Below are 15,052 nucleotides of genomic sequence, written 5' to 3'. Positions count from 1 at the left end.
CAAATATCATGAATAAGAGGACAAAAGTAAACCCCAAAAACAAAAATGCATGATATCTAGAGAATTCGTTCAACAATGTTAACTAATTTAAGCGAAATTTATGATGTTTCATCCCCAAAATGAAAGAAGTTTCTCACAATGAAGTCATTGTTCTACGCTCAGGTTTGTGTGCATAAGGACTAATACACTGTATTGTGGTACAGAAATGAAAAATTATGTCATTTACTAGTTTTGCAACATTTGTGTTAAAGTATAAAAGATAAATAACACCTTTCTCCAACAGCTTAAGCTTTTGGAGAAGTTGGTAAGTTAACATGGTATTAGAGCCAAAGGTCTCGAGTTCAAAACCTCCCGGATAGCAAAAATCTACATGCAATGGTCGGCCCAAAGTGGGACCACATGTGTCACGTGTTTGCCAAGTGGGCCACACGTGCGGGGAGTGTTAAAGTATAAAAGATAAATAACACCTTTCTACAACAGCTTAAGCTTTTGGAGAAGTTGGTAAGTTAACATTGATAAGTTTTGGAATTTCACTATTCTTGGATACATTACAAAGAGCCCAAAGAGTGTTTATATAGAATACTCGTAGGGATAAACATAGAAAGAGATAGTGATAAGAAGGGAAAGAGATAAACATAATCTAATCTAGTTACCTAATCAAATCGGTTTGCCTAAACTATGCCTAATCAATCTAAGATCTTGAGAGATCTGATTTTATTCTTTAACATGCCCCCTCAAACGTATGTGGGTTGAAAAATCGACATACGTTTGATTACAATAAAAGTTCCCAAAAAATTCCCCAACAATCTACCCAATTTGATGCACACTTTTGAATATTAATGACCGATGTCCACTGAAGATGTTTGTATACCACTGATGATGATCCATGCCTTTTGCCGAAGAATGTGTCGCTTGGAAGATGAGCCACGAAGTGGGAATAGAACTCAAGCCTCGATGGGCGAGTCACCATAGGCTAGTTTTGGAATACCTCAATGGGCAAAAGAAAGCCTCAATGGGCGAGAATGGGCCTCAATGGGCAAGACATCAGGGTCCGGCAAGTACCGATCCTAATGGAATTTGACTCTCTCAGGCACGAACCTCAAAGAATCGAGGGGGTCCTCAACTAAGTAGAGGGATCAATTTCAGGCACGCACATCAAAGAGGTACCTCAACTGAAATTAGAAAGGGAAAATTACAAATAGACCCCCTATGGTTTGGCCATTTTCCGTTTTAAACCCTGTGATTTGGAAGTTACCAACGACACCCCCTCAACTTTCCGTGGGTTTTTTTTAATGTGACGGAGTGCACGGAGAGGGGGAAATGACTGTTATGCCCTCGTCTTCCCCAACTGAAATTAGGGTTTTCATACTTGCAAAGTGAAAATTAGGGTTTGATTCAAACCCTTGTTTATTTATCAACATAAACCCTTGATTTAGGAGTTTTATTTGTCTTCATTCACATCATTATCATGATTTGCACATAAACTTCAATATTTTAGGGATTTTTTGTTTTTTTTATCAATGTTTTTTTCTTGAAATATGGGTTTGATGTAGCCATGGGGTGGGGTTTCATTGTCTGTGGTGGAGGTGATGGCAGTGGCCGGAGATGGCGACGGCGGTGGGAAATGGCGTAACCCTAATCCCTTTGCAAATGGCTTAAAACCAGTGATAAAGGGTATTTCTGTCCTCAAAATATTAACCATGGTTAGTTTTAGTCATTCCATCGGGTTAAACTAACGGACCGTCAACGGTGGGGGTCTACTTAAAAATGTCGGAAGTTGAGGGGGTGTCTTTGGTAACTTCCAAACCACAGGGTTTAAAGCGGAAAATGGCCAAACCACAAGGGGTCTATATGTAATTTTCCCAATTAGAAATGGAGATTTGGAAGAAAAGAGAATTGAGATGAGCGACAACAAACGACTAATGTAATGACGGCAATAACAAGACGAAACTTTAAACAAGATGAGAAGAAGAGTGTGCACATATCAAATATGAGGATGGCTTCCAAGAAAACAATGGGGCTAAAAAAAAGAAGCAAGGGAAGACACTTTTGAAAAAATAGAAGAAAGGGGTGCCAATATGAAAAGGAGATGAGATATTTCGTTGAGGACTGTAGGGGTGATCAAAGTAAGAGGGATTCTAAAAAATAAAGAGTGAAACATTTGGGAGAAAAAAAATGCCTAAAATAGAAGTGGTGTTGAAATCAATTTTGGGGGATAGAAAAGATGGGTGCAAGGATCAAGATAAGGGAGATTGGATTTTCACTTAAGACGAGGAGCAAAATTACTTGGATTGGAAGTCACATATCAATAGAGGCAAGGGACAAAGCTGGAAATAATTATGGAAAGGGAGTGCCTCTAACAATTTTCACCCCTTTCTTTCATATCTGCCCGATGTCAACCAAGAAATGTGCTGTGGCCGGGGGATTCGTGAGAGGAACTAGAGCAGATCTGTCCATGCAAACTTGGATTAGTTGAGCCGTAACGGATCCCATGCTTTCTATCCAATCAAGGCACAACATCTTTTAGATGACCTTTTAGAAAAGAGTTTGTAGCTGAGAAGAAATCCAACACCAGCCTTGGATGAAAATTTTGGTGTGTGTTTATTCAATCAAACCCCTTGTTGATGGAGAGTCGGTGGTCAAAAAAACTGGAACCAAGGTCACGATCTTCGCCGGTACTAGGACGGCAGCATAGCAGAGGGGATTTGCCAAGTTTTTGTTGAAGATAATGACTGATATCATGAAAAACGAGAGAAGAGAAAGAGAAGTAAACATTCAGAGGCCGGGGACACAACTAACATAACGGCAGAGAAAAACAAAGAGGGTAAGAAGAGGGTTTTGGATTTGCAGCGGTGACAAGGACTTGATTCCGGCCGGACGGCGACATCGGCCGTCTGCCGGAAAACAAAGTTTGAAGGGTTGTGCTCAGGGCTAGATCCGATCGACCCGCTCTAATACCATGATAAGTTTTGGAATTTCACTATTCTTGGATACAGTACAAAGAGCCCAAAGAGTGTTTATATAGAACACTCGTAGGGATAAACAGAGAAAGACATAGTGATAAGAAAGGAAAGAGATAAACATAATCTAATCTAGTTACCTAATCAAATCGGCTTGCCTAAACTATGCCTAATCAATCTAAGATCTTGAGAGATCTGATTTTATTCTCTAACAATTTGCTTTCACATTGATCTCAAAACATGTTTCCGTGCTAATTTCCAGTTAACCATACATCTTTTGCTTCAATTACAAGAAAAAAAAAATCAAAGTTTAAGCAACCAAAAATTATTTATGCTACAAAAAGTGAACTAAATGCCCTTATATTAACATATTACAGACACTGTAGTATTTCATTCCATCTTTACCTTGAGTCATTAAAAACTGATGAAGCCTCTTCAAGAAACTGATGGAGCTTGTGTGGAGGAACAAAGAATATCTGTGTTGCAGTTTCATTGGCAGAAACCATCAATTTTTGCCTTCTCAGTCCAGCGTTTTTTGGAAGAAAACCAACTGTAAGAGTAGATATCAAACCAGCAGTAAGAAACGAAGTCTCTGTTGGCAGTCTTAAGGGAAGTGTGTCATTTTGCGGATGGTCTGTTGCATGTGAGAGCAACCACCTCATGAATGAAGACAAAATCTGCCGAAAAGTGAGCCTATGCGGCTGGTCTCACATGCAACAGACCATCCGCGATGGTCCACCTTTAGTCCGCCTTCGGTCGGTTAAGGCAAGTGTAAGAAAGTGACCTTAAAAGAGAAGCACAACTACTTGACGCTAGCAAATCCCTATATATAATATATATAGGGCGATGATATTTTCACCAACCCCCCCCCCCCCCCCCCCCCGGCATTAGGCATGCGCCCCCCTTATAACGTGATTTGACGTCAAAAAGTGTTAAAGTTGCTCACTTTTCACGTCAAATCACGTTATAAGGGGAGCGCATGCGTAATGCAGGGGGAGTGAAAATATCATCATCATCATCATCATCATCATCATATATATATATATATATATATATATATATATATAAGGGAGTTGCTAACCACTTTCGCGGAAAGCCATTTCGCGCCTGGCTTTTGCATGTGATGACAGCCGCACATGTTGACTTTTTGGCAGATTTTGTCTTACTCATTTAATTCAGTTGACGTGGCTCTCACCACATGCAAAAGACCGGCGTGAAATGGCTTTCCGCGAAAGTGGCTAGCAAATCCCTATATATATATATATATATATATATATATATATATATAAGTATCGAATTCCTAAGAACATTACCAAATGTGAACTCGTCAGTGGAAAGCCCAGAGGCAGAAAGAGCAGCTACCAAAGCAGATGGCCCAGGAATAGGAACAACAGGGATGTTCTCCTTCACACATAATTTTGCCTGCGTTCAAGATACAAAATGTGCTTCAATGAGTTTAAATAGAAGTATAATTTCCAAGTTTCACTGTTGGTTAGTAATAAAATATGTCAATGGTTCCAATTCCAACTAACCAAGAAATCGTTGTATTCTTCTTTTACTTTAGCTCTGATAGCATTGATAATAGACTAGTCAAGAGGCATTGTTTACATTTTTTTTTTTTACCTCAAAGAGGAAAAAAATCTATAATATTATTTTTCGAAAAAGTAAATTTTATTAATAAAATTAAAAGAAAAATACAAGCAGGGATCCCTCAAAGAGGAGGAACACCAAGATTACAAAGATGGCATCTCGTGCCACATCATTACATCCATACATGAGACCATAATTTGCTAAAATATCAGTATAGGAATTTCCTCTACAGTGAATACGAGGGTGAAGGATGCCTCTAAGAATTTAGCCAGCCAGTTTCTAATATCAGGAAATAGCTCTCTAAATCTCCAAGGAGGGGAACTCTCCTCCATAAGCCATGAAATAGTAACTTTAGAATCACCCTCAATCCAAACTTTAGGTATGTCAAGGCGAGACAACCTACAGTTCAAGAGTATGCTAATACATGACTGGATCTTATTAATTTAAAATAGGATCTTTATGTTTTTGCTTAAAAGTCATTTTTCATTAGGAATTGGAACTTGATCAGTCCATCACTTTTTATGTTTTTATTTCTTGTTCTTTTTTCTTCATGGATGCTTTGAATAATAGGATGGATTTTGAGAATAAAATTAAAAATAATAATGATGGAGCAGACATTCGAGATGAAGAAAATCAAGAACCTAATCATTTTGGATCACAAGAAAATCAAGAAGGTTATGATGATGAGGGGGTGTCTATTTGAAGAAGAAGATGACGACTACTGAGATAATGGAGACGAAATTCTTCAAAAAATTTATGATGAGGATAGAAGTCTTCTTCCCAGTACATCTGACATTCTATGGATGCATGTGGTTTGAAGGGCAAAAAAATGGTAGTGCCACTGGTGGGTCGAAAATTTTCAAATGTTGACAGGCAAGAATATCTATCACTACTCTTGCACTCGTGAATATGGCCATCTCATGAGTGCTCAGAGGCCAAAGTCTCAAAATTTCTTATTCTCAAGTTGTCAAGAACAATACACGATTGCAAGTTAAGATAAGAATCCAAATGAAGAGATCTGAGATTGCATTATGTGTCATTCCAATTGCAGAGTCTCACCTTCATAGGCTTACCTAACTCATACCTAATAACACTTCACCACCACATTAACAGGTACTCTAGATCCGATTTAAAAAGCCTTTAACATATAAGAGCGAGAAGTAGATTATAAAGTTTTCAGAATTTTATGCGCAAATGGTATTCTATTCAATGTTTTAATCATAATAAAATGAGATGGTTTCTGCAATTAGTCAAGTAGCAGGATAAAAGACTCCATCCTATGAGAGAACAGGGACCACCTTGCTTGAAAATGAAAAGGAGAGCCAGAAAAGGTTCTGAGGTTATTAGAAAAGTGGTCAACTAATGTTGTTTTAATTTTATATGATGGGCGGATGAGTGTGAAGAAAATGCCACTCCTAAGCATGTATCAAAACATACTTGTATCGAATTGTTTTTGGCCAATATTACTGTGTGCATTTTTTTCCTACTATAGAATAATATGAAAATAACATATATGATTTATTGCGATGATTGGTTCAAAAAGCATATACATTCATATGTTTTGTCTCCATTTTCGGCCCGGAGGTTTGTTCATTTCCGGATTAGAAAAAAAAGCATTTGTAACAATTTCTCATTCTTGACCCCATATTTGTTTGCATATAAATTCCATGGGTAAAGACATTTTGTGACAATTCTCATGGTGGACCCCATAATTGTCAACATGTAAATTGCATTGTAAAGGCATCTTGTGAAAGTTTCTCATGGTGAACCCAATATTTGTCGGCATGCAAAGTTGCATGTGTAAAGGATTTTCTAAAAAATCTCATGGTGGGTCTCATTTGCTACCATGTGAATTGAATGTGTAAAGGCATCTTTTAACATTTTTCACGGTGGGCCTGATATTTATTACCATGGGTAATGACATTTCGTTTCTTATGGTGGATCCCATAGTTGATAAATTCAGATCCAAATTGTCCACATAAACACATACAAGGTTGACTATAATGTAGGCAATTTAAATCAACCAAGGGGAATGCTTCAAGAAGGTTCAACTTAGGCACAACCACTATTACATAAAAGGTCTCCTACCATTGGGTGATCCAAATCATAATATCCGATAGGCTTCAAGGGGAATGCTTCAATAAGGTTCAACTTAGGCACAACCACTATTACATAAAAGGTCCTACCATTGGTTGATCGAAAGTGTCCATCCGATGGGCTTCAAGTTGGATCTCTAATGGCCCAAAAGATCACAAAATCATAATATCCACTTGTATGTATTTGATCATTAAATGTGGAGTTTAAAAATACACACGAGTCAGTGATCCTAATTCAACAACCAAAAGTAAATATTACTAAATACCCCATTGGTGCGATTTTTGAGCAATTGAGATTCAGTGTAGAGATTATTACATGATCAGTTTACATTAACCAAAGGGAGTGCCTACTATGTAACAATGGGCATGCCTAATTGTATTGCAATGAGATCATGGCCAAGTGAACCATTCCACATTGATCAAAGGTGGTCCAACCATGGGAACAATTCGGATTGATCAGAGATGGGGGCCACCATGAGAAAATTCTCAATTGGTCATTGTGGGGTCAAACATGAGAAGATTCTAGATGGATTATTTCATTCTTCTTTATAATTTGTATCTTCATAAGTTTCCAAGCATTTTTATTTTATTTTCTTGTATTTTTTTATTTTAGTTTAGTTATTTTTATCTGATTACCCTATTTTTTATTTTTCTTTCTAATTTGTATTTCCTCAAGATTTTTGTGTTTGTAGATTTGGAATTTGTTAAGTTCAATTTTCTACAATCTTTTGTGCATATGTTCTTACATGTATCACAAATGTTTCCCACACATGTCACATATGCATTCAAGTATTCAACATGTTTCCTACACATTTCCAAACTGTTCCCAAAAATTGTTTTCACATTTTGTTTCCGTTTCTAAAACCCGTTTAGAAGTAACTTGTTCTCCCCACCCTATGCATTTCCGGTTTGACCCAACCATAACAATGGTATGTCCAGTAGCCCTTTGCAGATAAAATGAAATCAGAGGTACCCAAGGAAGATTGAACAGGCAAAATGCTTACCAGTTCTGTACCAGGATCACTAATGCCTGGTGACCCTGCATCACTTATCAAAGCAACAATATTGCCTCCTTGCAGCCTTTTTAAGATCGATGTTTCGCGTTGAGACTCATTGTATTTGTGATAGCTAAGCTGAAAATTTAAATCATACACCATTAACACAGATCTATGAATGGGTGCAAAAAAAATGGAAAAAGAAAAGAAAAACTCACAAGGGGAGTCTTAATATTGTAGTATTGAAGCAACTTCCCGGAATGTCTTGTATCTTCTGAAAGTATCACATCTGCTGATCTTAAGACACGCAAGGCACTACATTGGAAAAATCAAAACACAGAAGAAGTTGAGGGCGAGAGAGAATGGGATTCCATGTTCTTATGAAATACAATGAAAAGCAGTGTCGAAATTTATTAAAAAAACAAAGAATGCAGAGACGAAGTCTCATTCATTGAGAATATTTATATTAAAAGGTCATAGTATTGTGATGCAGATATTAGGATTTATTCCACATTATTTAGTTTCTAGTATTTTTATTTCCATGTTATTAGTTTCTAAAATTTTATTTTCCATGTTATTTTTAGGAATTCTTATTTTAGTAGGTTTCTATCTTTTAGGTTATTTATTTGCCTATATATAGGCCTTTTTACAACTTATTTTGTAACTTTGAATGATTAATTAAATTGAGATTCTCCCCTCTAATTTCCTCTATTCTTCTCCTCCTCTTTCTCCTCTATTCTTCTTCTCCTCCTATTCTCTTCTATTCTTCTTCCCCTATTCATCTTCTCTTATATTCTTCTTCTTCTCTTCTTTTCTCCCCTTTCCTCAATTTCCCTTCACGGTGCTACATCAATTTGGTATCAGAGCCATCTCAGCCGTTGATCGCGCCCCTTCTTCCGATCATCAGCTTTCACTCATCTGATTTCAGATCTGCGACAGACGTTGTGCTTCTTTCGACATGTCAGATAGATCAGACAGTTGATTTCAGTTTTTGACACAGATCCCTATGGCTCCGCCAGCTGCTCCGTATTGTGATAGATATGATCCTCGATATTCTTCTGCACCATAGGTTCCATATTTCTATGGTTATGATGACTGCACCTATCCCTATGGAGATGTCGAGGATGCGTGTTTAGACTGGATCCAGGCACTTAATGCATACCATAGGTACTGTGGTTATGATCATCAAATAACAATTCGCAAAGTCACAGATACAGTGTGCCGAGAAGCCAAGTCGAAATGGAATTTCTTTGTTAAGGAGCGTAGTGAGTATTGTAAGCCTCCATTTCGTCGATGAGAGGATGTTCGCTATGAATTTACATACCACTATCAAAATTAGCAGAGATTAAAACGTGAGCGAGCAGCGTATGACCAAAGATTGATGCGTGAAGAAGCCGCTCGACGAGAAGCAGCAGCTCGCCGTGAACGACAAGCCGTAGCACGTCGTGCACGAGACATTGAAATTGCAGCCGAAAATCGATATTTCGAGCGTCGCATGCGCGAGTCATATTTGCAGAGTCGCTTCACTACTTCATCCGTCCCACCTAACGTTGCTGCTATTCTTACGAAGCCCAATGGTAGTATTGATGAGATCATCGATGTTGAGCCTTTGAATCCATCAGATTTAGATTTAGAATCTGAGAAGGACGATCTAGAGCCAGAGACTCCGTTGATTCCTGAGGTCGACATCATTGAGCATGACGATTTTGGGATTTCTGCCGCACCGATTGCCGAGCATCCAGCGAGTCAGCTTCATTCATCTAAGGCAGATATTGTGGCATATCCAAGTGAGGCTGATCCATTGCCTGAGTCTGAGCCGAGTGACCAGATCGTTGAGGCATTATCAGAGCATACACAGCACGAGCTGATCATTGAGGATGTCGATTCCATATCATTACATGAGCACACTGATAGCATTGCTTCTCCAGTAGATGCCCCGATCAAGATGATTATGGAGGTCGAGCCCGCCGATTTCAGTGCACAAGATGACCATCTTGATGCTGGTTATGGAGTAGTACTGCCCATAGCTGTTATGCCGATCTCACCGATCCAGGAGGAGTACGTTGCCATTTTCCCCGCTACATTACTTGTCAGGAGAGGTTTGCGCATTTATGGTTTTACGTGGGAGATTTCTTCCCTCTCACAACGTCGGCATTTCAGACACTTCTCACAGTTGTTACAACCATTACACATCAGGAGTGTCGTCGAAAGATTGCGACTCATGCTGCTTGAGTGAGTCGTCTACGTATTTGATCCAGGCGGATTAGAACTCGAGGGCGAGTTCTTTTCAAGCGGGGGAGAATGATGCAGATATTAGGATTTATTTCCACATTATTTAGTTTATAGTATTTTTATTTCCATGTCATTAGTTTCTAGGATTTTATTTTCTATGTTATTTTTAGGAATTCTTATTTTAGTAGGTTTCTATCTTTTAGGTTGTTTATTTGCCTATATATAGGCCTTTTTACAACTTATTTTGTAACTTTGAATGATTAATTAAATTGAGATTCTCCCCTCTAATTGCCTCTCTTCTTCTCCTCCTCTTTCTCCTCTATTCTTCTTCTCCTCCTATTCTCTTCTATTCTTCTTCCCCTGTTCGTCTTCTCTTCTATTCTTCTTCTTCTCTTCTTTTCTCCCCTTTCCTCAATTTCCCTTGACGGTGCTACATCATATTGTCCCAACGAAATTTATTTTAAAAAAAAGACTGCAGAGACGAAGTCTCATTCATTGAGAATATTTATATTAAAATGTCCTAGTATTGTCCCAATTTCCATAGTTTGAATACAGTAACTAAAATGCCCTTATAAGTGTTTACAAACGTGGAGCGGCACAGAACACGACCGAAGAAAAAATTCTTGTCGACTCGGCGCGTACGCGGCCAAGAACAAGGTTGACACAGCTGAGTACTTGGTTGACGCGATCATAATTCGGGAGAATCAAAGGAGTTTTTATTGACTTTGTAGGGAAAATGCGGAACGCAGATGCGGCGCAATGCAGTACGCGGGCAAGGTAAATGGGAGTCGACTCGGGGGAGTCAACGCGGACGAGGGTTTTTTTTTAAACTATGCCTTATATTAAAAAAAATGACTATTCTTATACATGGTTTCAAATTTCGGTTTCAGAATGTGTTTCGGTCCTCACCAAAACTGAAATTTCAGCCCAAATTTTGGCCGAAAATATTAAATAAGTTAAAAAATCAAGATTTTTGGTTGATTTTCCTTCAATTTCAGACGAGATTTCGGGAAAAACAAAATTTTGACTGAAATTTCGGATTTCGGTCGAAAGTTAAAACCATGTTCTTATATCCCTAAAGCACCTCTTGAACTAAGATGAACATATTAAGCTTGTGGGAGTTATAAAGTTGTTTGTTATTTAGTTTTGAATATTGTAAAGGTGGCCTACATCAGGCATGAGTGAAATTTTTGCAAACTACTTATCTGAAGGAAAAGTTTCAAGGATGAAGCACAAGGTTCAACATGAGATATGGTGTGTGAGGATTTCTTTTCCTGGGGCGCATTCATATCATAGAGAATCCATATCACCCACAGATTTTCAGTTGCACCTTCTGCCAAAGGTCCGTACTCAGCTCCCATACTGAGTTCTCACCAATATATGTTGGCACCTAGAATTTATTGATGAGAAAATGGAAAATACAAAGAGGAGGCAACCAAGAACCTCTAACTGTCTAACATATCCACCTTGGCCCTTCCTTTCATATAAATGTTTGGAATACCCAAACACTCACACCTTACTGCTCCTCTTGCAGTGTGTTATGGAGATCTTTTAACTGGTAATATATCTTGTTGGATTGGTCCTTGCAGGCTGCAATAGCAACCGCATGAGTTGATTTGTTCCCCTCTATATTGGTGAATACGTGAAGGGGATAGATCATCAATGAGATTTAAATTTTCATGCCAAAGGACATAAGTGTCCAAGGAACATTACCAGTAAAATCTATAAGTACTTTGATATCAGATTCTACCCCCACTTTTCCAAGATTCAGATTTTTGCGAAACCTCAACTCATCACGGAGGAAGCGACACTCTGCTTGCATGTTAGTAATCCTTCCATAGTAGTGGGAAAATGCCAACACAATGTAAGAATTATCATCCAAATGATACCCCCACCGCCCGACGTCCCAAGGTTGCCCTTGGAGGTTCCATCAATTTTAATTTTAAGAGTTCATTTTGTCCAGTCCATCGAATAATTATTGCTCTTTGTAGGGATATTCATTCGGTTATAATCGAACCGAACTAACCGATCCCGTTTTGGTTACCTATTTTAAGCAACCGAAACCGAATTCTCTAAAGACCGAAAAAACCGAAACCGAATAATGATTTCGGTTAAAACCGAATTAAATGAAGATTTGCCTAATCAATACAGTTTTAAATCGAAAAACCGAATAGAATGAATTTCTAGATGCACTTTCATCATTATTATGAAATTATTTGGTATGTTCTCCCTCGAAATTCGGTTTATTCGGTTTTTCGGTTACACCGAATTTTTTTTACCAAACCTGAACCCGAAACCACTCCGAATAACCGAATCGAAATAGCCAAACAAATTCGGTTCGGTCGGTTATTTCGATTATACCGAATAATGAACACCCCTAGTTCTTTCACTCTTTTGTTCAACGGACCTAATGCCCGGATTTTTGTATATCTCCTTGGTTTCTAGGTTGGCATGAAATTTTGGCTGAACTTTCTACATTAACTTTATGATCCATTCTGTAACCATGCTGCTTATTCGGTAAACATAATTATACTTACCTTCCATTCGTTTGTTGCATCGTTCCTTCCATGTTTCTCAAATGATCAACATAGATGTGATTCTCATGATGTTGCCCGAGATAGATTTATTATAAATTCGCACTTTTCGCATTTCTCAACTAGTTTAACATTCTAGCACAAGTGGAAAAGGAGTTCTACATCCCAAGCAGTAAATGCTAGCAAAATGAGTCCACAAACTTGCAGCAAGACCACACTCTTTGTTTATGGATTCCTCTTTATGGTTGACGCGGCAATTGCACATAGATGTGATCGGAATGGTAAGGTCTTTAATCTTGTCGTTCACACTAACAGCATTCATGAATAATTTCCAGTTAAACATACTGATTTTGGGGGCACACATCACTCCAAATGATGCTGGCCCATTCAGGCTTATGACCATTAGATCTGACCAACTTTCTGGCCTAACTCATCCTGAACTTTTCATTTCTTGTCAAACAACACACTAATTTATCCCCACTGTCACTGAACTGGATCCGAGTTTTCGTAACGGTCTCAGCTATTAAACTATGAATATGTTGTTGCATAGCTGTCCTAATCCATGATCCTTCGCATGTGATCTGTTCATTAATCTGCATATTTACATTGATCTAGCTTCTGTTTGTAACCAGATCGATAAGTAGTTTGTGATATATCCACTTATCAATCAAGAATCGGACACTCGCTTGCCCAAATTCCGCCTATTGTTAGGGGTATTCATTATTCGGTTATAACCGAAATAACCGGCCGAACCGAATTCATTCGGTTATTCGGATATTCGGTGCGGTTTCGGTTGTGTTTTTTACAAACTTCGGTTATTCGGTTTCGGGTTCGGTTTTGGTACAAAAAAATCGATGTAACCGAAAAACGAATAAACCGAATTTCAAGGGAGAACATACCAAATAATTTCATAATAATGATGAAAGTACATGTAGAAATTCGGTTTATTTGGTTTTTCGATCTAAAACAGTGTTGATCAGGCAAATCCTCATTTAATTCGGTTTTAACCGAAAAAACTGAATAATTGAAATCATTATTCGATTTCAGTTTTTCGGTTTTTAGAGAATTTGGTTTCGGTTGCTTAAAATAGGTAACCGAAATAGGATCGGTTAGTTCAGTTCGGCTATAACCGAATGAACACCCCTACCTATTGTTGCCTATCCAAAGATCCTTTACTTTGAAGACATCTCTCCAACGCATTGATCCTAGAGCTTTAGATGCCCTTCTTTCACTTCCATAGATCTGATGAACTAGCTCTATAGGGATCTTCCTTGGTGAAGATTGTGTAGAGACTTCAATCTTAAAGCAAGGTTATACTCTTTGAGGGAGCTTGTTCCAAGCTCTCCTTGGGGTTTGCAAATTGCCACCCAACGTTGTTTGCTATTGGAATCAGATTGTCCCCACCAGAAGTTTCCTAAATCAGAGGCTGGTGATCTCGGTCATAGTAGAGTTACTAGAGAGTCTAATGTGGTTAGAGATTCTTATCCTTTTCTAGGCATACTTTGTGTGCCTTGTGTTGTGCGCTCGTTTGGCTCTCACTAGTGGTCATTATGGTCATTAGAGGGTAGTTGATGTTTGATTTTCCCTTTTATTATAATTTTTGAAACCACTAACGTGTTCCATTCCCACTCTTGACCGAGCACCATGAACTTAATTTAAGTAAGAGATAAGTCATGTGGTAAAGCAAAATACCTCTTGAACTATTCTATCCATTTCCACTTTTGGACAGCGACATGTAAACTGAAAGTGAAGAATTCCTTCATGGCAACCACCATGCTAACCATTTTCAAAAGCTTTCCATATTGGCCACTGGTTCTCGATGTAGCCGGGCATGTTCTTCTAGGTTGTGGCATTGTGCAACACTCTTCTCCAAGGATTTGCATTCTCTAATATGTGGATGGCATCATTCCTTGACCTGTACTTTCTCAGATATAGGATCTCATAATTCAATTTCTCTAGAGCTCCATTTTAAGATAATTTTTAGTAACTCAGCAAGTTGGGTGTTCATCAATCCTCACCACAAACTTGAGGGGTAGTCTAAAGATATGGGTTGCATCAGTTATACTACTAAGTTCATTTTTAGCTCCATACAAATAAATGAGGACATTCTTGGTATTTCAATTAGTTCTGGTAAATATTTTGCCACTTCTATGAAGCATGACCCATACCGCAAGGTGATGTCTTCAAGATTACCAATTGGCGTCGCTACAAGATATAAACCAGATTTCAAAGGGCCCTGCAAAAATATCAAGCTTTATCAACATCATGGAGAGGGGACATTTCAAGAATAAGTGTTTGTATATCAAAGCTGCCAGATTCTAAAGGAATGCAGGAAACATTTTCCATTATGACAAGAACTATGGAAGCTCACAAGTCTTTTTTCCCATGGTATGGAAGCTCACAAGCTATAATGGTATTGATAAGAAAATCATTTCAAAATTAGTTTTTCTTTAACAAGGGTAATATTGCCAACTTTTCAAACAATATGGCACCCATAGAACACCTAAAACACAAAGTTATAGAAAATGAAACAAATTAAATCTCATGCGCCTCAAAATTAATCTAAGATGGATCCATTTTAGAACTTTTCTAACATTTTCCATTATGACAAGAACTTTCCAAACAATATATCACCCATGGAATCA

General features: G+C 38.1%; 1 protein-coding gene across 4 annotated transcripts in view; it reads right to left on the bottom strand.

Moving 5' to 3' along the window:
* Positions 1–15,052, bottom strand: part of LOC143883568 (Tetrapyrrole (Corrin/Porphyrin) Methylase) — a 28,515-nt gene that overhangs the window by 9,928 nt on the left and 3,535 nt on the right. For 3 of the 4 annotated variants that reach the window (XM_077386906.1, XM_077386905.1, XM_077386904.1), the window contains exons 2-6: positions 14,576–14,643; positions 7,860–7,956; positions 7,651–7,779; positions 4,274–4,382; positions 3,366–3,510 (exon numbers count right to left, since the gene is read on the bottom strand). In XM_077386906.1, coding sequence (XP_077243021.1) covers positions 3,366–3,510; positions 4,274–4,382; positions 7,651–7,779; positions 7,860–7,956; positions 14,576–14,643 — 548 coding nt within the window. The remainder of the gene's footprint in view (positions 1–3,365; positions 3,511–4,273; positions 4,383–7,650; positions 7,780–7,859; positions 7,957–14,575; positions 14,644–15,052) is intronic. The other variant, XM_077386909.1, reaches the window with a different exon arrangement.

The sequence above is a fragment of the Tasmannia lanceolata genome, unplaced genomic scaffold (assembly GCF_043159265.1).
Source record: "Tasmannia lanceolata isolate RefF3 unplaced genomic scaffold, GAP_Taslan_0.1 ptg000008l, whole genome shotgun sequence".
In the NCBI taxonomy this organism is placed as follows: domain Eukaryota; kingdom Viridiplantae; phylum Streptophyta; class Magnoliopsida; order Canellales; family Winteraceae; genus Tasmannia; species Tasmannia lanceolata.
This window is presented reverse-complemented; position numbering and strand designations above follow the sequence as displayed.